We start from the raw sequence: 26,314 nt of genomic DNA on the forward strand, positions 1-26,314 counted from the left end.
ATATGCAAATGAGGGAAACACAGGCCATCTGTAGTACCTCTCCTCTCACTCCATTCTATATCATGTCCTGTGAGCTTTCTCTCTTTTTCAACACTGTATTTGCACAAGTTTGTCTCTTTTGAATACCTAATCCCCATTAATCCTCTTTCCATTTATTTTCCCTTTGTGTGACATTCAGGATTTCAAACTTGTTTTAATCTCTGATAACTTCTGCTATATGTGTTTGTCTTAGCTTTTTTTTTGTAAAAATGTGCTTCCAACTTCAGTGCAGAGTTTTATGATTCAACAGTGTGACTCATTCACTTTCATGTTCTCTGCTGTTTATCCTGCAAACTGCAACTGTGAGAAACTTTAAACTGCTGAATTTCCACATGTCTGTTTTTTAACCAAGATTTTGGTTAACGTATGAGCTCAGACCCCTCCAGCTATGCTTACAATAAATATATCATCAAGTTGAATGTTGTATTTATTCTGTAACCACAGCAAAAGGAAGAAGCAACAATAATGTGCCCCTTAAGCATGGAGAGGAGCGTTGGTTCTTTCATACACGACTGAGCCATTCAAAGGCTTCAATTGCCCTCTAGTGGTTAAATTCTGAAATTACATTTTCCTTTTACTAAATGGAGTTATTTGCAACACAATTATAGATACACATTGAATATTAAATGCATTATATGTTCATTAAAAAAACATGTATTTTATTGTTCACAGTGCTCAGAGGTTGGTTTGTCAGAACATAAGTGTATAGTCCAGAAGTTAGATAAAGTCCAAACATCAAAACACAGAATCAGATTAGACCAGTTTTGTTCTGATCACGTGATCACTCTTTACCCAGGTGCACTATTGGGTGAGTGACAAATACCAACAGAAGACTTTATTCAAGCTTCAACTGAAGAGCAGATGATGACTTGTTCTCCAGAGTCCTTAGTCTTTCACATAGCTATCATTCAGCGATCTAGCGCTAGAAGTTGTTGAATGGAGCTCCAATAGTTCAAAAACTGTGTCCATCTGTTGATGAAAAGTCTGTTTTCCCCAAAAAACTTAGGCCATACTGTATAATCAAAAAATTGACTTGCTGCTACTATTGAAACAATCTCTCAAACCCTCACACACGTATAGTAACACACTCTGTGACTTCAAACAGAAGTTATTGTTCAACATTATTAAATCTGCAGGAGAGCATTAGTTGATTGAACAAGGTGGTTACTTTAGAAACAAAGGTGGATCTTTTGAGGAAACTGTACCCCAACATCAATGCATGTGTACAGTATGAATACATGTGTTTTTTAAACCAACTTCTTGTTATATAAGATGGTCGTCCTACAGATTCTGATATACAACAACTCCTGTAATAATACCTGGCATAGAAACATTAAATGCATAGGGCACATGTTTGCATTTCAAGGTGAGATCAGTATGGCTCAGTGACCCTGTTTGGCGCGGATTTGAGGAGGTATAGAGAAACACGGCAGCCTGAGGCCTCCTGCATACACTACGGCAGTAATGTGTGACTTCAAGAGAACACATGTCCAGATCATAGTGCTGCTTACATAAAGTGAGTTACAACAAAGCTAAAAGTGCTATAGTGAAAACATGTGAGTCATTTGCTAATTAATTTCAAGCACTATAGTCAGGAATAAGTCGTCTCTGTTACAACTTGGACAGTGACTTTATTGCCCTGCATGTCATAGAAAAGGCTAAAATCACAGCTGCATTTTTTCTTTTCAAACTTATCAAATAAATTGGGTTTCCATATTTTCTTTTAGTAGTTTTTATGAACATAAACTGTTCTGTGACAGAATCAATCTCATTGTTTGCCAATTATAAAGCTCAGGTTATTCTGCTTCTATAACTCAACGGAAGATATGGGAATTGGGCCTCTCTCTACACCGTCCACAACTGTATCTATACATATTTACAGAAAAATCGTAAGAAAATAAGCTTGAAGTAAATACACAAATTGCCCCCCGGGGACAGATGAAGTCTTTTGAATTGAATTGATCTTACACTTGGACCAACTAGTATTTAAAATTGCTTAATATGCTTTGTTTTTATATTATACAGGAACAGCTACATATGGATCCGTTTCATATTGTGATTGTAAATATAAACGCTTATCAAAGTACCATTTTTGGCAATGAAATGTACATATTTGAAAACATGAATGATGTCATTAAGTCTTGTGAAACAGACATTTGAAACATCTTGGCACTCACTGCTGGATATTAAACAGCAGGTGTAAGATTTAGAGGTGTCTGCAATTACTAATAGGTCCAAGACGGTTCATGACATGAGATACATTGCACACAGTACCCGCAACAAGTGTGAAAAAGGAAGTCGTAAAAACGCTTTTGAGAGGTAACCGAGAGGTGAGTCCATGCGTCAGAGACATTCGTTGACACCTTGGCAGCCCTGAATGGGTGTAAGTCCCAATCTGACTATACTGGGTGAAAAATCTAATAAACTGCTACAGTCCTGTGTGTGTGTGTGTGTGTGTGTGTGTGTGTGTGTGTGTGTGTGTGTGTGTGTGTGTGTGTGTGTGTGTGTGTGTGTGTGTGTGTGTGTGTGTCAGTATGCTGGTGCAGCTGAAGGAATATAGGTAGAATCTGTAAGTGAACAGTTTGACAGTAAAAGAAATCGTATCCAGGAAACGGCATCAACACCCTCAGAAAAGGTGTTTCACAGACAGGAGGACTAAGTAACTGTTAAGGCTTTGTTGTGCATGTGTGTTTGTAGTAAATTGAGGCTATATCAAACAAATAAATGCACCCATTAGTATGCTAAAAACCAGTGTTAGATCTAAGTTCCCCTAGATCCTTACCCAGTAGAAAGGTTATTACATTGCAGAGATTTTTCTGTCTGAAGTGCTGAGGTTGTGTGACACAATATTTACAGATTATACCGTTTACAACATGAAAAAAAACGTAAAGAAAAATGGCTTTCGTTCGTGTTTCTGAGTCCGAAAACGTCCAGCTGAAGTCTTTTTGTCACGAGTTCAGTTCAGCCAGTAAGAGCAGATGACATCTTTAACCTTGACAGGCCAACTTAGTGCTAGAGTTAAAAACACACTTCAGAGAAACACAGACAAGTGACACTCTTGAAAGAAAGAGCGTCCAAAAGAAGTGCAAACTGTACAAAAGATTTAAATTTAAAAGCTTCTTATAGAGTATGTTTTTTTTTTAATTCTTGTTAAAGCTTTAAAAAAGTGTCAAATAGAGTAAAGTTTCATATATTCTTCTTTTTCATATATTCTATGTTTTCTTTCCAGCGACATCCCGCTAATCTGTGTTACATTTCTTTATTGTCCCAGCAGAATGTCTTCATTGATCCCTCTTCTTCCATAACTTTTAAATACTTTTCCTGCTTTTCTCTGACACTTTGAAGCAGATATGACTGAGCAATAGAGTGAGGCATATATTTACTAAGATCACCCGCCAAACCATGAATCTCTCTCCGGCTTCTTCCCCCCCCCCCTCCTGCATGGCTAAAGTCCTCACCCCCCGGCAGAGGGAGCCATTACTCCTCCACTCCCATCCAGTGACTCCCACTTTAAGAGCCTTTGAACAACTGGCAGTGGGAGATAAATATTCTGGAGGACAAACAAGGAGGTGGATAAACACTCCTCTCCTCCATTCACAAAGGATAACACCTTAGGAGATTGGGAAAAAGATTAAGGGATGTCTTCTCCATCCTCTCGTCCACCTCCTTCTCCTTCTGCTTCTTCAGGCTCCGGTTCCTCAGCATGGGAGTGTGAGTCTGAATGTGTGCGTGCATATCTTAGGCGGCTCCAGCGGGCCTTGTTCCTGTGCAGGTGACCCATCATGGTCTGGCTGAGCAGGCTGGACTCAGTGAAGCGGTGCCACTCCTCGAACAGAGGCTCCACAATGTAGGAGATGAACCCTGAGAAGAACAAAACAATGGTGGCTCACCTCTGGACCAACTTTGGTGAGGGATACATGAGGATACAATTTTTATAGTTGATGTTTTATGTCTGTGGTTAATCACTAGTTCTCACCGATCTGAATGGCTGGAACAGAGTCAGCCTGCTGGTCACACAGAGGGCTTATCTCCAAGTCAAACTTCTTTTCCAGATCCCCTGTCAGGTGAACACAAAACGTATTCATAAATAATTATGACGAGGATTTCTCCTGCTGTGCCCGAGTTGAGTGAAATCAGGCGTCTGAATCCCATGATTACTTAAGATGACTGACATCTGCTTTGTCGTGGAAATTGACCACACATTAGGTAGACATACAAGAATGTGTCTATTAAACGTCTTGAAAACACTCACACTGCAAACTATACAACTTTACAAATGTCTTAAGCTGTCTGATCTTGTTCCATGTGAATCTGACCTATTTCCATATGACAGAAATGCTGCATTGCCACTTAATCTCTCTTTTAACCACGTTTACTTTTTATAATAGAGCAATGCAATAAATATACTTCAGACTACAAATTAGAGATTAGACATTATTTCAGCTTTAGTAACTTAGATTGTGTTTATGGTTTGCTTTGTTGGTTTAACTTTAAAGCCAATATACCTTAAAGTAGTACTGCATGCAGTATCTTTCTTGTATTTTCTTGTTTCCAACAGAGAGGAAGTCTTACTCACCCTGCCGGTAGAACTCCTCACAGACCCTCTCACTCCACTGTTTGCTCAGCTCCCAAACCCGACATGGATTACACACGTCAGCACACTTTAGAGCAATCTGATGGCAAAAGGAAAGAAGTCATTTCATGAGTATATCATAAAATTCAGCATGCATGGATTAGATATACATATAGAGTGCTGTCAGCTGTGTGTGTGTAGTTTACCTGCAGTATAAAGTGCCTGTGTGAGGTCAGTTGGAGGTCCAGGTCCTGGTTGTCCAGATGTTCCCTGAAGGTCGACAGGAACTCGTTCTGCCTGCTGATGTCTGTGGCCAGAATGAGAGAGCCCAGCTGCTGTTCGATGTCCTGCCTGAGGACCAAAGGGGGGCAGCATTGAGCAGAAAACGACAAATACTATAACATGAACGATATTTGTTGATTCTAGCAAGTGGTCTAGCATTAGTGGTTAGTATATATCCATGGTAATATATCATAAGTTGCACTTATTCAGAATGCCTATTATACCTCTGTATCCTGATGGATACAACGGAGAGCTTTTTCTTTGACTTTTTGACCTTTGTATTTGGGCTGATTGATGAAAAGATGTAATATAAAGTAAAAAGTCATTATTTGGTAACCAAAATTGGTAAAACATTCTCTGTTTTTTTTTTGTATTTTAATATAAAATGCATTGCAGGGTTTTGATTTTCTGCATGCATATGTCAGTGGCTCAGCAGTAGAGTTAATGTCTCTCAACAGGAAGGGTTCGATCCCCAGCTCCTGCAGTCACAGCTATAAATGCTTCCTTGGGCAAGACACTGTACCCCAAATTGCTCGCTCTGAATAGCCAGCGGTATGTGAATGAGTTAGTAGAACTGATGGGCGGTTAGGCGCCTTATGTATCAGTCTCTGCCATCAGAGTGTGAATGGGTTAATGGGACTTGTACTTTAAAAACACTGATAGTGGTCAGAAAGACTCCAAAACCATTTAACCATCTACCATATGTGTGCAGCCAGTTGACAAGAAATTGCAGAACATGAATACTAAAGATAGAAATCTGTCTACATAACAGAACACATATCTATAAGAGAGAAGAGGTCAAAATGTCCCACCCTAAAGGTATTGTAGTAAAAGTTCTTCAATAACCAACAGGTGTTTGTGTGTTAATGAGTGTGTGTCCTTACGACATGTCTGCAGGCAGGTGGGACAGCAGTCCTGACTCTCGCAGCATGCCCACTGTGGACCTCCAGTGGTGACTCTCCAGCACAGAGGTGTTCTGTCAGGCGAGAATCACGAAACATGTCAAACAGATTCACTTACAGTTGGACATTAAACACGTTTAACATGTTAGCGCACATACTGACACGTGCCATCAGCAGGCCTGAGTGTACCTGGTAGAGGGACGCGAGGTGGTGTCTGGTCTTAATGAGGAAGGGCTGGTTGACTCCAGGATGGTCCACATCATGGGCGGCTGCTGCCATCAGACCCAGAAACACATCCAGAGGACTCAGCTGCTCTGCCAGCTGCAACACAACACAGGGGAATGTATGTTTAATACTCGAGAGGGACTGTTGCACTTATTTCTAATGACACTTGATTGCAAAAAGTCAGGAGAGACCATGAGGAGCTGATTTCACCGCGTTAACTTCTACCAACTTTCATTGACTTGTGTCAGTTTTAAGATGATTGACACAAAGAAGTCAAAAGTCCTTAATGAGAAATGATTAAGGATTGTTTTTATGGCTGTGGCTCTGACACACTGTGTTCATCAAATGTTTTTGGGGACATAATGGATACATTAGACAATGCTTTCTAAATATATGAAAAGATGAGACTCAGACATCTTCAAAATGAATGAGTTTGTGCGCTGAGCTGAAAAAAAAAACGATTCTTTGACTTCTGGCTTTTTTACCCATCCTTTTTGAGTAGAAACACTTCCGTAAGTTATTTCAATGAAGTAGATCCAACATTCTGGTTAATTTCATAGATCCAAAGTCTAAAAGAAGCAGGTAAAATGATTTAAAAAAGAATTGTGGATATTATACTGTGATTCACTCTAATTCTTCGTTGATTTTTGCAGCATTGTGGGCAATTTGTTTTGTCTTATCTCTTTTCTGTTCCTGTCCGGTAAATGTTTGAGTATTAACTGAAGAAAAAGCTCATCCTACTGCCTTTTGACGACCTAACTTTCCACTCATGTAACGTTTGTGCAGAACAAATGCTCTTCCAGCAGTTTGTATTGTCTTTGTTTGACAAGTCGCCAGAGGCAGCAGAGAGGAGAATTATAAGAAACTTTATTTAAAAATAAAGTATTTTTTACCAATTATCTCGCTTGCTGTTTTATTTTAGGTGTAGCATTAGAATGAAAGCATCAGGATTGATTTCACACACAGTTAAACTCATCACAGTTAACTGAAATCATCACAGACACAGGTGTGTCAGATTAGAAAAAATGCAAATTGGCAAATAAAGGGCAAAATAGCATAATATTGATCCAACATCTTATACTGTGAGTGTTCGCCTGTTATACAGAACACCGCAGCATGCGTGCTGTGTTGAATTAATTCTATTTATGTGAGAGCTTTTAACAAAATGGGTGAATCTCAAAGGACACAAAAGCAATTACTATATGGAGGTAGAAGATGCACAGACACTTAATCTGGTCAGAGGGCTTCAGGGATTTCTCTGAGCTGTGGATGGATGTGTTGTCAGTCTTAGAGGGGTGGGAATTATCGCTCAGGGAGGAAAAGCTGATAGAATATGTCAAGGAGAAAGAGGGAGTCTTGTGAAGCCTTCTAATGTAATATGACGTGACAGAGCTAGAGACGGAGGTTGTGTGTGTGAATACATTATTGTACCTTAGGCTCCTTCAGGTAGCAGTACATGGCTTGAGTGACATCAGCGGCATGGACAGCATTGTGATAGGGGTTCTGGGAGTGGTAGTCCTCTTGTACCATGCCTAGAAAAACCAGATCAAACATTGAACATCAATAAGTTTATTAGGATCTTAAAGTCACAACGTCATTTTGGCAGCATTTTTTTTTACATTTTGGGGAACAAATAACAATAATAATGTTTTTTTTGTGATGACTGATTGGTAGACAAAGAACCAGCTGATGAAAGTTCTGACTTTCCTGTAGAGATAGATACTTTTGAAATGTAAGGAGGATTATTCTCATATACACAGCAAATGCTGTGTAAATAGTAGTGTCAACTTGGTAAAAAGGGGTTGAGTTAAACACATGTCACGGAAGATTTTTTTTTTAAACATGTTTTACGCTGTTGTTTCAAGCCGGTCACCATCAATAAAGTCGATAACGTTTGATTCTGCTAGTAACAGAGCTTCAATCTTACTCTTCTCTTTTCTTGACTGCTGTATAATTGTGGACATTGTGTGGCAGCTTACCAAGAAACCTGTGTAATTTGACCATGTCCAGCTCAAAGTGGTGAATGAGACCATAGACATTGAAGAGATGGCACATCAGAGTCACCAGGCTGTTACCTAAAGCACAACAATCCAGACAAAAAAAGGAAAAAATGTTCAGTTCAGTTAGTCAACTATCTCAAAATAATGTTTCATATTACACATGACAGAAAGAAAAAGTTCTGTGGACCTCATTAAACGGATTTTGTTACAAAACAGAGAAAACTTCATTTTTAACCTTAAATTTGAACATCTGGTAATTAAGCAATAAAAAAAACAGCTTACCATTTGTAAGACGGTCGAAGAGGAAAATGTCAAAGTTCCATGTTCCTACTTTTGATAGCATGTGCTGTAAGGAAAGACAAACTGTTAAAAGTGCTGAACTAGTAATAATAATAATACAATACAAATGTCAAAGTGCTACGATTTGAAAAAGGTCTGTCATTCATGCATAAAGGATGTGTTTACGATAACTTGACATACAGTACAATGATATAGATGCAAAAACTGAAGAAAAGTCTGCAGTATTATTGTGATTTGTATGTGTATGTTCTCACCGCAGCTTGTCCCAGGTAGTCGTCGTCCAGTAGGTGCAGTGACCCAGGGGTGTGGGGCACCAACCCCCTCAGCAGCCTGGAGGCGTGGCAGTATCTCTGAAAACTCAGCAGACGTTTCACTTTTCTCCTGGTGCCGGACTCTACCTCCCCCTGCTGGGCACTGGCTTAAATTACAAAAAAACAAAAACCAGTGAGTTTAGTAAACGGAGCAGGGAACCTAATGCATAAATTTGTACTTCTGTGCATGTGACAAAGTAGAGCAGCAGTAACACTTTTGGAAGACAAAAGAGTAGCATTAACCTACATTTAAAGCACAATTACCCATGCCGGATGTCATCTTCCTTCTTAGATAACTCTTTAGAACAACGTGTAGTCATGGAGTGATTGGATTATGTTTATTTTGTATTTCAATAAAATTTCAGACTCACTTCTGAGAATTCGCAGGTCGATCAGAGGGTAGGAGCCTCTTCTCTCAACCAGCAACACACCAGCATGACCAGTGTTCAGTTTGCCATCAGCTACACACACACACACACACACACACAGACAGAAATAGGAGAAAGAAGGAAGAGATGGAAATAAGAGGAAGACAGTTTTAGAAATAAAAACATTTGGTGTTATTACTGATGTTCTGTTGTGGACATTTTTGGCCGACCAGCACACATAATCCGTGAATCCAATTTTCCAGGATGAAGAGCAGAGAGGATCGGAGTGTTTAGACTAGAGCAGAGGAAACAAAGGAAGCAGGCAGCGGGGTGATGAGAGGACAACACAGATAAGTGTTTCTCCAGTGCTGTACATAGATGTTCTACATAATCGGCCACACAAAAGCCCATTAAGACTCGTTCTGATATCGGTCACTGTAAAACAAGAGGGTCTTTGAAATGGCTGAATCACCAGCAAATCATGCATCTGTCTGAGTTTGTACAAGGAGGACAGATTTCATGCCACGGTGCAGCTGTTGGGGTGCATGTCTGAATCTGAACACTATTTATTATTGATCGAAGTGGTGCTTAGTTCACTGTGTACACTCTGTTGTCACAACCATTTTTCTTGTTTTCACTCTTCTTTCATACTTATGCTGATCGGGGGGGAGGGGATATTTTGAAGCAAAGATATGAGGCGTGCAGTGTAAACAAGAACAAGACAGAAGAAGACGACAAACGAAGGGATTTCTTTTTGAAAAGCTTTGACTCACAAAAATGATATTCATAATTCAAATAGCAGAGAAATGATTTGGAAGCAAAGAATGTTCTATTAACAAAAATCCTTTATGATGATGGTAAAATGTAAATATGAATGTAAATTGCCAAACTGTGAGACAGCAAGGGAACACAGAGACAAATCTGATGCTTCAAAAAAGAATCCTACCTCTGTTAAAAATGCTTAATTCACACAACCTCCGGGCAGAGACAACGAGAAAACTGAACTGGGTCTCAGCACATGTGCACACATGAATAAATCCACATCTGAATAAACTAAAAACTATGGCAACACTGAATAATTTACACAAAAGATGTGAGGAACTGGAGCGTATTATGTCCCTGAGGTTGCAACTTCACATCACCTTTGAAACTCCTGCTTACAAGGGCAGCTAAACTACCTGCTAATGGGGTTGGAGTCACCGTGGTAACTCCCTCGGGTGGCCAAATGTAGCCTTTTAAGTGCGAGGTGCTGAAGTTGCAGGCAGAGTTTGCAGCCAGGTTGTTGTTTATAGTTGTATTCTGTCTTGGCTGGGCAGCTTTACATAAAAAACACGGTACAAAAAGTGGCATCTTTCCTTTTTTTATGTATGTTAAAGAGTCCAGCGTACAGATATAACGGGCTCTGGAGGAGTGACTCAGCTTGTTCACGTGAGGCTGAATAGTCCTGCTGGCCTACTTTGAGCAAGAAAAGGAGAAAAGGGGGAAAGCCTCTTTGCTTTTTTTATCCTGTGTGCTGATGGGCAGAGAGGGGAGGAAATTCATCATCTGAAAAAAACTACCACAGATCAACACAGACACACACACACACACACACACACACACACACACACACACACACACACACACACACACACACACACACACACACACACACACACACACACACACACACACACACACACACACACACACACACACACACACACACACACACACACACACACACACACACGCCACCCTCTGGCTGTCTCTGTTCGAGCCATCTCTCCGTACTTCTATTTTATGTGTCACTCCATCCTCCATTCCTCCCCTTCTCCTGGCTCCTGTCTCAAAACATCTTCCTCTCCCTCTTCCTGTTCGACAACAACATCCCTTCTCCCTATCCGATCCAGCGTTTCGTTTCACCCCTCTCCTCTTATCCTTTTTTTCTCTTCTTTTAACTCTCTCTGCGGTAAATAGGTCATTGTCTCTGCGCAGCGCAGAACTGGGTCATTTAGGATGAAAACGTGAATCAGTTAGAAAGGGTGTTTAAAGATGCAGCGATGCACACGCACCTCATCATGGGCCTGTGCGTGAACGCTCCCTGCACACACACACACACACACACACACACACACACACACACACACACACACACACACACACACTTGCAAATGAGGTTAAATCCCTGATTCCAAATGCGAAAACAAGATCACGCACTTGGCGCTCATCACCCACGCTCACACACAGGGCACTGATAGGAATATGTTCACTTGGCTTCACTTGTATCTGTGGGTGTTTACGGCACAAACTGTGCTCTGGGGCTGTTTGCCTTCTCAGAAAGAAACAGTCAGACACCTCGATGCCATATGCAGCGCTGACACTCAAACACAAACTGTTTTAAACACACACAGTGCCAGATAAGGTTTCCTGCTACCAGCTGCTGCTTCTTATCTGGAAGCATCCATACATACAGTGAAGATGCACAGCTGGCAACGAGCCCCGACATAGCTGGCAGCGTTTTACACATTCATTTTTCTATGTAGGTGACATCAGAACAAGCCAACATATATATTTGCTCAATGCTTTACCCGAAAGGCTTTCTTAAAATCCAGGTTTTGGATGTGTGAAGGTTTACTAGGAAGATGCATTTTACCTATTTTCATCACCTTTCTGTCTAAAACACAGACCAATCGTAGGACTTTAAAACAAACAGCAGAGCGTCACATTTGAGTGCTGGAAAAGCAGATTTGTTTGCATATAGATGTTTAAATAAAAAAAATAAAAAAAATCAATAGAAGATTAGCAAAACATTTGCCAAGTAATTATTTTTTTATTCTATTTTAATATTCTAAATGATCTTTAGCGGTTTGTCTTTATCCGTGGCAAGGCAAAATTTAAAAACGCTTTACACTCCAGGAATATTCACTTTATGTTGAGCTGTTAAAATTGTTGAAAAAGATTTTGCTATTTTTTTCTGCCAGTAGGGTGCCCAGTTCTCGAACAAAATGGCTAAGGTTGCATTTGAGATTAAAGAGGGTGCAGCAGCTACAGTCACTGGCAACAGCAATGAAAAATAGCGTAGGTGTTATGGGTCCCAAATGCTGCCCCCGTAGAGCAGAAAGGTCATAGGAACCTGTCATGACACTGAATCAAAAAGAATATGTTCCACCTTGTGAGTCAGTCTTTGCGCTCAGGTAATTCCCCTCAGTGTGAATCAACACTTCATCAGAATGCTTCAAAACACATTACAGACTTTTTCTGTATCAAATGTCAATGTTGGCATACATTACTCCTGTTTGTGTGCTGATATCACAGACAAGTCATCTCTGCATCACACATAGCAAAGTAGCCATGAGATCACCATAATCCCAGAAAGTGTGACAGCTATCTGACACATCTGAGATGAGATTCATGCACAAGGCAACAAGTCTAAAATCAGATCATCAGCTCGTATTAGTGTTTTAATGTCAAATCATCCTCTCTCTATTAAATTCACATTGAACGTCATCAGAGATACATTGTGTCCACCTGCGGTACACTCCAGACGGACGGACAAAGACTCATGGCGTCATGTCAGTGTCATCAGTGCAGCTGCAGCACAGCAGATGGTAGCACAGTTTTTTTTTTTTTAAATAGACCCTCCTACGTTAAAGCCAAAATCCCTCATTTCGCTTAAATGTCCACCCAGCTGGGTGTCTGAACTGCTCTGACCCTTGTCCCCGCTCACATAATTTACGGAAACACGCACGCTTGTAAACAACGACGAGAGGCGTGTTTTTTGTTTTTTTTAGGGATAATCCGTCACATGCACACAGGCATGGAGTATAACTTTCAAACGGAAAGAAAAACACAATTTAAAAAAAAGCCACATAACTCTTTTGTCAAAGTTGACATATCAATAGAAATGACTACAATTAAAAAGAGATAAATCAACTTAAAATCATACAAATTATAGCTGATGTAGCATACACCATTGGTGGGTCACACAAAGAAAAAACACACTTGACATTAACCATTGATCAGAACCAGACTCCTTTACTGTACTTGTAGCCTGTTTTATAGTTGAGTTACCTTCCAGATGAGGACTCTTTTCCTCCAAGTCATGTTTCATCTCCTCTACTTCTTCTTCTTCTGCCACCCAAGTGCTTGTCGGACTCCTCTCAGGATCCAGCGGGCCCCCCCTGCGAGCCCGCCAGGCTGCTCTTAGCTGCCGTATGAGAGCAGGAAGCTCCAGGGCCAGAGACAAACCCCCACAGGTAACTGGAGGCATCCTGAGAGGACCCCAAACTGGCGAGCGGGGAGTCTCTTCAGGACATACCCTGACTTCAACCCCGACCCCAAGACCAGAGTCCCGCATCCTCAAATCTGGGCCCCAAAGCCCCTCCAGCACTGGCATCCTCTCGCCAAGAGAAAGCGGACAGATGACAGTAAAGAGGGGGTTGAAGGAGAAGAGAAAGTAGACAGCGAGTGAGGAGGAGAGACGGCGGAGTAGAAAACGCTCGCTGTCAGGTAGCCATGGGTGAGGTGGAGGAGAGTCAGAGATAGTCGCAAGTCGGATGTAGGACAGAGAAAAAAGACTGTCGGTATGGAGAGTGAATCAGGAGCAGCGAGGAGAGCAGAACAGAGGGATTGGCATGGCGCAGAGCAATAAAATAGATGCCGTGAAAGGGAGCAGAGAAATAGAAAGAGGTGAGAATCTGTCTCTTTTCCTTTCTCTCACAGCCGGCGGCCAGTGACGGTCTGCTCCCTCCTTCTGCCGCATTCTCTCTCCCTGCTACGGTCTCACTCGCGCCAGTGTTGTTTTGGAGTCTGAAAGCCCCTCCCCTCTCTGCTCGCTTACACACTCTCTCACTCACTGCCTTTATGCCAGTGCACCGCATGCAGACACAATAGGACTTAGGTGAAGAACTGTGGGGCTTCAGACACCAGGCTGTGTCTCACGGTCAGGTTAGGAACACAGACTCACCAAGATGAGTTATAACTGTATACAAAATTACTGCAACATTAATACCTTATTCAAATGACCTATAGCACATGGTTTTGCGGGCATGGCGCAGGTGTGTTTTAGGTGTGACCATCCCCACTTTCAGTTAAACATGAGGGTTCTTTATCTGGTTACAAAACAGACTGACGCTCTATATGACCCACAAAAGCAAAACGAGACCACTGCAAATACGACTTCTACACAAGATATTATTAATGCATGTCACTGTTGCTGTCATGGCGTGCAGACGTTAAGTGCTTTCATTTACAATGTCCACTTCTTGCACATGAATGCCATTGTATAATTACTGAATGCAGGACCTGTCTATAGAAAAAGCACATCATATCAGTGAGCTGTTAGTGTCTATCCCTTTAACTTCTGGATAGAGTGTAAACTCCTGAATAAGAAATCCTTAATGATCCCAGGGGGAAATTTGGTTGTTTTGATAGGATCAGCAAATAGATAAGGGATACCACTTTAAGGACAGAATTGAAGTTCCTCACAGTAACTTTAAACATCATATAATCTTTTAACAGCACATAAACAGGGAACAAAGTAAGGCTGAGGTGGCAAAGGGATTGTATCTGGTATCTTAATTCATCACAGGTGTATTTTAGGTGTAGCTAGATTAAATCAAATCAATCACAGTGTCATCTCTTGTCCCTTAAAAATCCAACTAGCAGAATGCCATTACAATAGCAGATTTGAGTTATTCTTTGAAAACAGTGACTGGATGGGGTTGAACTCAGGGTCATTAACTGTTTGTGTATTTGGATGTCATTGTCAGTAGTAGTGTTTTGCTCTTAAACAAAAGTATTTCCTACTGGCCTTTTTGTTGTTGCATGCAAATTAGAGAGGGCCCACTTCAGAGCTTGATTTGATCTTGGGCCGACTTTTTTTTTTTCTCTTACAGGAATCTAACACACATAAAGTAAAGTCGACGAGGGTTCAATGTGATAAGAGTTCTTGTCTTTTCACACCACCATAATGCTGCAGGTGGTCTACGTCAAGAGAGGTGTAAATTAAAGGGTGCCCTCTTCCAGTTCACTGCCCCATCAACACCTTCATTAGACAGTGTAACTGTAAGGACAATTGTAGTGTTATTCAATTAAGGAGGAGGAGTGCTGCGGTGCTGCGGTGCCACCCTGCGTTTGCGTCAAGCAAAATCACAGCAGCTTTTTGACCTGCCTAAGTTTTAGTAGTTAATAATGCAATCAATTTCTGCTCCCTGAAAAAACTTGCAAAGAATCTTCCGGACCCAATTTCACTGTAACACCAATACTGTATGTCCATGAGCACATGGATGGATGGATGGATGGAAGATCATTTGCTACCTGTTTTGAGCGCTTGCAAGCAAATCAAAACCGCATTGGTGTTAAAATATAAGACAATTTCTTAACAAACACTACTGTATACCTGGAAGTTGGCCTTAGAAGACATGCAAAAAGCTGAAGAAGAATACAATAACTGTGTGCAGTGCTTCAAAAAGTATTTTAGTTATTTGTTTGAGCTACAAAATCTACAATAACAGCTTCATAATACATGCTTTGCTCAACCAAAAATTAAAATCCTCACTGTTTCATTCTCAGTTAAACAAAATGAAAAAAAGCAAAACCAATCCAATAATTGTCTAATTGTTCCGGTACTAATTTTGTGCATTGTTTCACTGAAGCTTGATCAAACATGCCCTGGCTAGTGCAGAAGTATTTTCATTAAGGTTGACTCACAAACACTCTTGTTTTCAAGTACACTGATAAATAACACTATGTCATGGGAGCAGTTTCCAACAGAACTCGTTCTGCTCACAGGTAAAGTAAGGAAAATGCTGAGAGTCAGCCTTCAGCGACACCTCACAGGCATTAAAAGACAGCCCAGTTGTATGTATTCATTTGTTCTGAATCCTCCTGTGCAGTCAACTAACAGAAGCAGAATGACAGGATATGACTGAAAGAGTTAAATTCATGGATGATTTTTTAAAGAAATGCCAAAGGACAAAACAATAAATTTAAGAACTATGATGACCACTGCATGAAAACAAGTTGATCCAAGACTAATGAAAAGTAAAAAGAACACTTGTCTGTTCTTTCTCTATTTGTGCTCTGCAGAGTCTAATAAAAAAGAATGGACTCAAGTGAATCAGTTTTAACTTAGATGAACTAAACTTCAAATGAAACACTCCCTTATGTTGTCCTTAAAAGTCACACACATCCCCAAAGGCTTTTCTGTGACTACTGAAAACCAGAAATTAATTAACAGTAATACAATTAAGTGAGCGTAAGTGGATCAGACCCGTGTGTTTATCTTTACATGAATGTCATCATTAAGGACTGTAAGTATAACCATGACATTTCTTTTCCAGGCAAACGCTCCCTTGAGTTACAGTCACATGTTCCTGACACACACACACACACACACACACACACACACACACACACACACACACACACACACACACAGAGTAAAAATCTAGCCATGAGACAAAATGTACAGAAGGGTGTTTCAGGCTAATGCACAATGGCTTTGTATTCAATGCAATGTTGTTTTGTTAAAGGAAGGATCGGGTTGGTTGTGCGGTCATAATAAGTTGTGTTGTGATACTAAGTTGAGATGCTGCATTGACTGTATTGCTGGATCAAGAAAGTTGTGTGTAAATTTTGTAGTGGTGTTTTGTACCATATAAGTATTTGGTGGTGTTTTGGTACTGGAATTGGTGGGTTTGGCAGTGTTGAAGAATTTGGCTATGTTGTGGTATTTGGCTGGGTTGAGGTATTTTAATGCTGTTGGATTATATGGTGTAGTGGAGTTTGGTTGTGTTTTGGATTTCTTTGTGATGTGGTAGTCAGTGCTGTCGTTGAAGTATTTGGTGATGTTAGGTTAATAAGCATGTTGGTTGAGTTGTGGAGTGTTAGATTTGTTGACCTGTTTGGCTGGAAGCATTTTTGGTGCCATGGAATTTGAATGTGTATAGGAATTTTGGTGTATTATGATCTGTTGTTATTGAAAGTGGTTGTGTTTTTGATTTCGCTGTCATGGAATTGAAGTGCTTAGAGCAATTTTGGTTGTTCTTTGGATTTGGTTATTTTATTGAATTTAATGCTGTTTTGATGGTTGATGGCATGGTGGTATTTAGGGCAGTTATGTTATTGTGTTATGATATAATGTTGTGTTTTATATTTGTTGTTTCTGTGTTTTTCATAGTGTTAAGGTATTTGGGTGTTAAACAATTAAGTTGGGTTGTCCGTATTTTCATTGATTTTTATATATGTCACCTATTGGTTTCCAAAGTAATAAAGTTGTTTGGCTTATTATGTATTTGCATTTGTTTTCTACAACAGCAGTCTGTTATCAGGGCCAACATATCTATGGGAGCTGAGACAGCAAACCAGGACAAAATCACACATAGGACTTACTATCTTACAAAACATGCAAATAAAAACTGTGTGGGAATATTAGGGGCAAAAAAAAAACATTGCTAGAATTGCTAATTAAGAGAATGTGTGAAAAGAAGATGTGACAGAGATAATAAAAAATATAGAGATTAGTGATTGGGTCAAAGAGTTAAAAAGAGAAAGATAACTGAGAGTTAATGAGGTCAGTGGGAAGCTGAGTACATTTGGGAGTCAGCTTGTGGACACAAACACCCCACCACACACACACACACACACACACACACACACACACACACACACACACACACACACACACACACACACACACACACACACACACACACACACACACACACACACACACACACACACACACACACACACACACACACACACACACACACACGAAGAGTTACAGAACAACTGAGATTCAACTCATCCTCTGCACTCGAGTGATGTCTGTGTGCAGACTCTTATTTTGGATTCTCTCTAATGATGCCCCTGGTCACGTTTTCTGGCGGGTTACTATAGAGAAGTGGGTCAGCCTTTGACTGAAGTGGCCTGCTTAAAAAAGAAGCATTGCCAAGTGTTTGTATCTGCATCTTCGTCTGTTTGTGTTTGTGTTTGTGAAAGCATGGGAAAGGGCGCATGACATTTTCTGAACTTGAATTTTAACCCCCTAGCAGTGTACCTTTTTTATGTTTTGCTTGCGGTTGAAACTTGGAAACGACTAAGCACTAAGACTGCAGGAAAATACATTTAAAGGTCTGAATTACTGAGGTAAAACACAGTTAGATAAACAGCTTTATTTTTATGTCTCTGGCCCTCAAACCATTTAAAAAAATGGTCAAACAATGTTAAGAGGTCACTTGCGTAAAAGCTTTTGTACAAGATGGAATTCTTTAGTGTTATGAAACCTACTGTATTGAGCCATAACTGTAAAGTGTAGAGCTTCAGTGTTTAACAGAGATTACACTGTGCCAAAGGTTACTGAAAGCCTTATGCCTGGTTTCCAAATATTTGGGCATCTTTTGCACCATCAGTTTTTCAGCTGACTACATATATTAACAACCTTTTGCACCAAGGTATTCAGGTCAGTTAGCTTTTCTTACCCAGCATGCGAACTTGTACGGCATTCTGCTCCGACCTTTGAAATGCGACTGCTCCACACCTCTGTGACAGAGAGAAAGAAAGCGAGAGAGAGAGACATAGAGGGAGAGGCTGAGATTAATATTACAACACCCCAAAATACACTCTGCTATCAAAAGAGCATCAATGAACCTCTATAATAAATAGAAACAGGTGTGAAAAGTCATGCTGGCCCTCTTTCTGAGGCACAACACACACACAAACAGACCTCTATCACACTGATGTGTCATTTTGCCAACCTACACTCAAAACCTTCAAAATCTACAGCCGTTTCCAAAATAGATCTATTCTTTTTTAAAGAATTAACACTAATACATGCATAGATCTCTTAGGTCTTTTTTTTACAATGAAATGCACTCAATTAGAAATGTAGGACACTATTTCCGATAAATTGTTTTCAATTTTGGTGACTAAGAAAAGGGTTATGTGAATTTTAGCGACAGTGGCATCTGCCGTTCCAGAAGCGACATGTCTCTGTGTTTGCCAAGCATTCTGATTAAGTGGGTCAGACAGCATACTGCCATAAACTGGCATTGATTTGCACATTAATCACATGCCTGCACATGGTTGGTCCTCATGGTCAAGGGGCCTGAAGTCATCATTTGGAAGATGGGATTGTTTCCAATTCAAGCTACATTTCTTTTCTTTCAAAAGAACTGGTAACAGACATATAACAATATGATTAAACAAAAGAAAAACAGGGCAGTAGGTCAAATTGAGTCAATATTATCAATACAACATTTTGTATCATTACTTTGAAGGTGGTGAAAAGGTAAACAAGACCCCAATAACCATGACTTTAAAACAGGGTCGCAACCGACCATAGTTTGTAATCATTTAATTAATTAATTAATTAATTAATTAATTAATATAATAAATTCTTTAAAAAAAAAAAAAGTGCTCATAGCCAGAACCATGATGCATCTTTTTCCTGTTCATAACACCATAATATTGAGCAAACTGTCTTATGACTAAAGACTTCAGCAAATCCTTTTTTGGGCAGATGGAAATGAAACGTTTGTCATCTTTAGGACTGTGTATTAACAAGGAATTGGCAATTCAATACATATCAGGACACAAGGATTTAATGTCAATCAAGATATTCTCATCAAACCAAGCCAAGGAAATAGAGCCCCACAAATGAATCGAAACCATCAACTAATTATCAGTTCAGTGCATTTTATTTTCTGTCGATCTACAAATCAATTTATCCACCGATTGTTTCAACAGATTCCGATCGACCTTGAGAGTTCTGACTGAACAAGACTAGTGTCTTTTTACCACAGTCATTGGGGGAGTAATCTGAGCATGACACAAATATTTTCCATCAAGCTTAACACGTCAACATCTCGCCTATCTCTTTCCAATGCCTCAAACTTAGTGTACTTCTTCAGCAGGGTGGCAATCTGCAATTATTTAATGGCCTGAATTCAGTTACAAGGCCTAACTAAAACTCCAGGGCCTAAAGTTCAGGTAGATTCAGCTCTAGACAAATCCTATTGAGGGCTTTTATTCATAATAGCTAGTAATGCCACTAATGCCTATAATGGTTCTTGATTGTTGTGTTAGTGTAGTGGACAAGAGTGAGAGGTGACTGAGTTCAGACAAAAGACATGTAGACATGGAACAGAAACCAGGCACTCCAGCTGACCTGATGGACTCGTATGAAATAATGTTTCACCTCATATAACACAATGTTCAGTGCCCCCCACCCCCGCCCTCTATAGGGAGACAAACATAGAACAGAACCTTTGAGTGGGAGGATTTACATCAAAACCATCACGCTGTTGTTTACCAGCGGGCAGGAAGCGGGTGGTTGGAGACAAACCAGAGGTAAAGACGATTCACTCGTCCCACATGGTTATATCATGTTTACAGGATGCCGTCTGTCTAATGTTTTTCCATGAACTCTCAGCTCTGTGCTTGCATCTATATTCACCTTAAATGGACAGCTCTCTATTCAAGTGTATAAACTTCTCTCTTTGCTTATGGCTAGCTCCTGTCAAACTGATTACATTAAGCAGGTCTGTCGACTGTCTCCTGCTTGTGTTCCCAAGATCTGGCAAAAAAAAAAAAATTTGATTAGAATTATTTCTTTAAAAACTTTATTTTTTGTGTATGAAACGCTGCCGTGCAAGGCAGTGCAGTCAGTGTGTGTGTGTATAATGGATGGAAACCTAAATAAAATGTGTGTTTCTGTGGGTAGTAAAACACCTCAGTATCATTTTCTGCTGATTATTGTGCACACTGCTAGAGCTAATTGTGGTCTTCGTATGTACCGGTAAATGTTTTAGAGACGTCCCATCATGCTTCGTTTCCCATCATGCCCTGTGCTGGACTGCGTGCAAAGTTTGTTGTTTATGTTTCAAACATGCACAATTCACTCATTGTGTTTTTAATTTGAGTATTGGGTGTATTTGTCTGTAGTTAGTTGTTCTTTTGTGTTCTTAGTCTGACTACATTAAGGGACTGTTTCTTCATGTCTTCATTTCTTGACATCACCTGAAATATGCCCGTTGAGATTAGATATCCTACACGAAATGTCAATAAAGGATTTGATATTTACAGCCGTTTATATTCTCTTTATCAGGCTATATTATAACTAGAACATGGTTTATTTATTTGTTCTGAAAATAAGTTTTAACACATCATACAAACGTCTAATAATACTGAGTAGATTTAAGGGAACAAAACAACAAAGGAAAAGGAGAACAAGCTTTTGGAACAGCAAACAGTATAAAAAAAAAGGGCTTTTCTGAAATCTAAGAGAGTACCCTGCATATGCACATGATCCAGAATGAATTCTAGTAAGAGAGTTAGAGGTTAATGTGATGACAACATTTTTTACCCTCACACTGAGCATATCACCACACTAAAAGCCTTAAACACTAATGGCTTACTCCATTGCACTCCTGCCCCTGGTCCACATGTGGTCTGCAGTATCCTGCAGGCTGGATGCTATAAATCTGGACGCCTTCTGTATTCATTACTGCAGCTTAAAGGCTATGTGAGGCTCTATATGAAGAAGTCTGCACCAAAAACTACTATTCCCACAAACAAAGCAAGGTCACTAGACACTTACTTCCTAGGATCCAAAACATTACCACCACATTCGAACATAGCTGGTATAATAACACAATAGAAAAGAGCACATAACACTGACATGAGGTCATTGAAAACTCATTGACACTTTAAAGGTCCTTAATGGAGAACTATATGGAAGTAACGTTGATTTTGTTAGCTTTAACCAGGCCTGTTCCAAAACAACTCTGTGTTCACATACTGTGTGTCTGTGTAGAGTGGAGTGTAACATGCTACATACCTCGACCATTAAACGGGACATTTAACCATCGTGGCCGCTCGTGGACAACAAGTGAATGCGACGGAATCAGGCGCGCGCAGAGTGTTTTCATGTCACGGGAAGCGCACGAGCGAGCCGCATACAGCAGAGCAGGACGAAAAGGTGACTGTGCCCTGGCTAACACCTATTTACTTTTTTTTTTTTTTTTTTATCAACTGACTGGTTCATCCATCCCGTGGTTGTGTCTGGCTTCACTCACACTGTAGGGACAGAGTCAAGGTGAAGTTACCGCTTGTATGACTTGATAGTAAGCGCCGCAGAGACAGGAGAGAGAGGAGATGCTGCTTCTAGCAACACGAAGGCGGGACATTTGAGGGGTGGACCAATCAGTGCTGGATAAAACCATGGATAAAACACAGCTTTGAGTGCGATTGGTTTTCTCTTTGGAAGATTCTACTACGAAACAAGTGTGTGCAAAGGAGTAACCGTGGGCTGGTTGTGGGTCTCTGTTGAATCAAATTCATGAGTTTCTCTGAGATAGGCAGGCCTATGTGCAAGATGGTTTCTGTTTTGGCAACTTGTTGTGTCATTACTTTACTGCACCCTCTATTACCCTGACACGTATGAACTGTGTGGACATTGCCTTGCTTACTTGTCTTGTTTTCAAATACCTTTGTATAGCCTAGTTAATTGTTTTTTTTTTGTTTGTTTTATATTCCTATAAGGTGAGTCCTAAATTCATTTTATTATGTCCAGTGATATACGACTGTTACTATTGAAAAACTGCCAGTTTAATCCTTACCATAGGCAGCTGACTATTTATGTATCAAGTTTTGGTCTTGATATTGATGCTGTCTATGGTCATCCATATTGTGATCCAGGCTCACATTATGGATGACTGGTTGGATGGTTGGATGTAGTTTTTTGAAAGAACCATCTTTATATGAAATACTGACATCTGCTGGAATACACTGGTACAACGTACACTAGAGAATAATTTAAACTGTGCATATGAATCAGCCAAGATCACACAAAGAACTAAAACCTGTGCGTGCTGGGTGAACAGCTTGCTTTGTGTCAGTAGCATGGTGTAGGCCTACTGTAGATAATATAACAACTGGAATATTGAACATAAGGAATTTGGCAAATCTTGAAACTTTTTTTTTTATTACTCCAATGGTCATTCATTTTTTTATATTATGATCCCTTACAAGTGACAGAAAAATACATTAAAAGTAGTTAAGTAGTTATAATAGTAACTAAAGCAATTCCTGAAGACATTGCAGTGTGAGAGCTGGTAAAGCTGTGAGCATAAGCAGCTATCACCACAACCGGTGGTGTTGCAGCCATCGCTACCACAGTCTCTTTTTGCAGCTTTTGACACCTCCAAGCTGCTGATAAAAAGCACAAGTGTGTTACAAACAGCCAAGGGGTGGAGCAAGAAGTGCAAGTTTTCAGGCAAATTGTGTGGGGGAAGTTCCTTAACAAGTTTAAAAAGACATCAGAATTTTGAATTACACTTGTATTATTGTTACCACCTTTGGGTGAAATCTCAAAACAACTGATTACATACTCTAGCCACCACAGGAACACATTTCCATAAATGAAAAATCCAGCTGGTCTCATGACTCCCATAACCATCGGATTACATGAGTAGCAATTTTACCCACTGAGCTATAGAAGGCAATGTAACTTCAACCAATGCCACAATATGAGGCAATGACATCACTTAGGGAAATAACTAAAGTTTTTAGACCTTAAACTTTTAACACTTAACATTTTCAAAATGTTGGAAGTATATACGAAATATAGAGAAGTGAACTTCTTTTGTGAACTCTTTTCTCGAGAATTGAACCCTGTATCGAGTTGGTGGACTTGCAAACAACTTTAACCACCGTGCCACAGTGAAAATGGGGATGTAGCGTGCACTTTCACTATATGAGGCAATGACATCACATTGGGAAAACTCTTGTTTTTGCACTTTAAAGGCTTCAAACTTTTAAAATATTGATCATAAAATTCTGAAAAGGTCAAACAATATTCTGATAGTCTCCTGAAGACTGCTGACAAATTTGGTGAAGTTTGATCAAATATTTAGCAAAATAGAAAATAGTAGCCTACTGATTTTAGTAAAACATTTACTCTCTTTACAGGCATACCATTTAACGGATCTTAACAAAATTGGATATGTAGGATGTGGAGTATCTAACAAATGTCTGTACCATTTTTGTGTGATTTTTGTATAGGCTTGATGAGTTACAATAGTTATTGATTATGCATATTTTGAAAAATATAGAGGGATCAACTTCTGAATGGACCATAGGTTACAGCACGGCAAACGATCAGTATCAGCCAAGGAACACGCTGTGAAAATAATATTTTCCTATGGCTAACTGTTAGCAAGTTATTAGCATTGAAAGCAAAATGCTTAATATCTCACCACATGGTTGCGCTATAAGTTTAATCTTTTAGTATGTTAAGCATTTTAATATTAGGAAAAATATTCAAAAGTTTGACTATTTTGATACTTCTAGTTTTTGAGTTATCAGCTTTCCACAACTGCTCCCATAGGATTCCACTGTATTTTTATATATTTAAAATATTCATATAAAATAACTGTAACATTTTAGCATCAAGAACAGTAACAGCAGACATCTCCTGATCCAGTCATACCAGCACTCACCCTAATAAGGTAACAAGTGAGAGCAGTTGTTAGTTCTCACCGATTCTGACACTAGAGCTGCCAGCTGTCACACTAATATAAGTATCAAAAACATAAAACTGAATAAACCTTTACATGAGATAAGATATTTTTATTGTCTCTGTACATATTGCTGTGGTCAGAAGAATTCGTGAGAACTGTCTACTTGCTTTCTGGTGTAGAGCCCACAGCTTACTCTTGGCTTTACACCTCATGTTTTGAACAAAGGTCTACTTATTCTAGAGTGGTGCTCCAACTAAGGTGTTGGAAACTGAAACAAGTTGTGGCTTTACTGGTGTAGAAACTTAAGTAGATACAAACACAGTCACACATACACAGTCACAAACATATATATCAGGATATAGTATATATGTATATATATATATATATATATCATATTCACACAAGTTCTGTAAACCTTTCTTCTGTTATCTGCAAAAGATCCTCCATCATGAGATTTCAGTAGGTATTTAACTGCTGATTTAATATCATTATTTTAACATTGATCATAATCTGAATTAGAAAAATCTTTAAATCATAACAGCTGGGAGTAAACAGATTCTGTCACATATCAACAATTTGGGTGGCTGTGGCTCAGTGGTAGAGTTGGTTGTCTTGCAATCAGAGGGTTGTTGATTTGATCCCTGCTCCACACATTGAAGTGTCCTTTGGTAAGACACTGAACCCCTATGGGTGAATTGTGGCATGTAGTGTAAAACCATTTGGAGTGGTCAGAAGACCAAAATATTTAGACATTATCTTGATAAGCACCTCCTGCGACACCAATACATCATCAAGCCACAGTTGCCCCTCATTTTCAAATTGTATCATAGCCTACAGTGATATATGCTAATGCTTTCCTGAAAAACATACAGACCAATTAGAGACTATTACCCTCGTACATCACACCTTTTTGGTACTCTTGTAAATGTCCTTATATTATAGGTGGGAAAACACCCTTAAAAATCGACATTTTGCAGATTAATTTAAAAAATACCACACATATCACAGCATATTTCATAGGAAGCTAATTGATCTCATGAGATAATGATTATCTTCTCATAAAAGAAACAGAAGATGAAATAAGATAACTGACAGGATAAAAAAAACATTTAAAAAGCAACATGATTGGTTTACAATGAGGGAGAGATGAAGTACTCTTGGGCAGATGTGATGAGAGATGATACTTTACTTCTTTTCTTATCTCAAATCATTTAGTTAACTTTATCTGTGAACTAATTTGCACATTGTTATTCTTGTCTGCTCTTAACTTATTGTGTGTAAACTGTTTATTAATCATGTTATATTTATTATGACGTGCGTTGCTGTCCTCTTGGCCTGGTCACCCTTGTGAAAGAGATCTTGATCTCAATTGGTTAATTACCTGGTTAAATAAAGGTTCAATAAAAAATAAAAGTTGTACATCCTTTGAGTGATACCCTTTTTTACGTACTTTTCAGCTCTACAAATGCCTTTTATGATGTTAAAAAAAAAGTGGTTTACATCACGTATTCTAAACCAATGTGGTGTGTGGGCGGATTCATTGTTCTGTGAAACTAAAACAGAATAACCAAATGACCTCGAGGTCTAGCGATCAGAATGCGTTACTGACCGGAGCAAGTACTTGCCAATTAATGATTTAAGACAGTTATATATAATACAGGATATTGCTTATAAAGATTTAATAGACAAAGACATCTTACCTGAAACAAACAAACTAATGAAGATGAATGGATATCCTCTGTTTTTCCCTGGCTGAGATAATAAACCAACATCTATCATCATGACCACAAGGTAAAGTAATATCT

The 26,314-nt window shown here is 39.4% G+C and overlaps 1 protein-coding gene across 2 annotated transcripts; it reads right to left on the reverse strand.

The window, feature by feature from the left end:
* Positions 1–448: 448 nt before the first annotated feature.
* LOC109987708 (3',5'-cyclic-AMP phosphodiesterase 7B) lies at positions 449–22,144 on the reverse strand. Of its 2 annotated transcripts, XM_065963812.1 has the most exons (13): positions 21,827–22,144; positions 18,468–18,528; positions 9,004–9,093; positions 8,576–8,739; positions 8,304–8,367; positions 8,001–8,096; positions 7,453–7,553; positions 5,986–6,117; positions 5,779–5,870; positions 4,819–4,963; positions 4,616–4,712; positions 4,016–4,096; positions 449–3,900 (listed from the first exon to the last, which is right to left on the reverse strand). In XM_065963812.1, the coding sequence occupies exons 1-13, from the start codon at positions 21,845–21,847 to the stop codon at positions 3,671–3,673; spliced, it is 1,374 nt and encodes a 457-aa protein (XP_065819884.1). In that variant the 5' UTR covers positions 21,848–22,144; the 3' UTR covers positions 449–3,670. The 2 variants fall into 2 exon arrangements, with proteins under 2 accessions (XP_065819884.1, XP_020494541.3); XM_020638885.3 differs by lacking the exons at positions 18,468–18,528; positions 21,827–22,144 and adding an exon at positions 13,054–14,846.
* Between the last annotated feature and the right edge of the window lie 4,170 nt (positions 22,145–26,314).

Source organism: Labrus bergylta, chromosome 15 (assembly GCF_963930695.1).
Source record: "Labrus bergylta chromosome 15, fLabBer1.1, whole genome shotgun sequence".
NCBI lineage: Eukaryota > Metazoa > Chordata > Actinopteri > Labriformes > Labridae > Labrus > Labrus bergylta.

What these genes read in the sequence shown, in the direction of transcription:
- LOC109987708 (XM_020638885.3), bottom strand. Translation starts at nt 13,378, where the DNA reads ATGCCAGTGCTGGAGGGGCTTTGGGGCCCAGATTTGAGGATGCGGGAC. An exon ending in GCTACCTGAAGGAGCCTAAG is followed by an intron (nt 6,118 to 7,452) that starts GTACAATAATGT and finishes GTTGTGTTGCAG; the next exon opens with CTGGCAGAGCAGCTGAGTCC. An exon ending in ACAGGCACTTTATACTGCAG is followed by an intron (nt 4,713 to 4,818) that starts GTAAACTACACA and finishes TTTTGCCATCAG; the next exon opens with ATTGCTCTAAAGTGTGCTGA.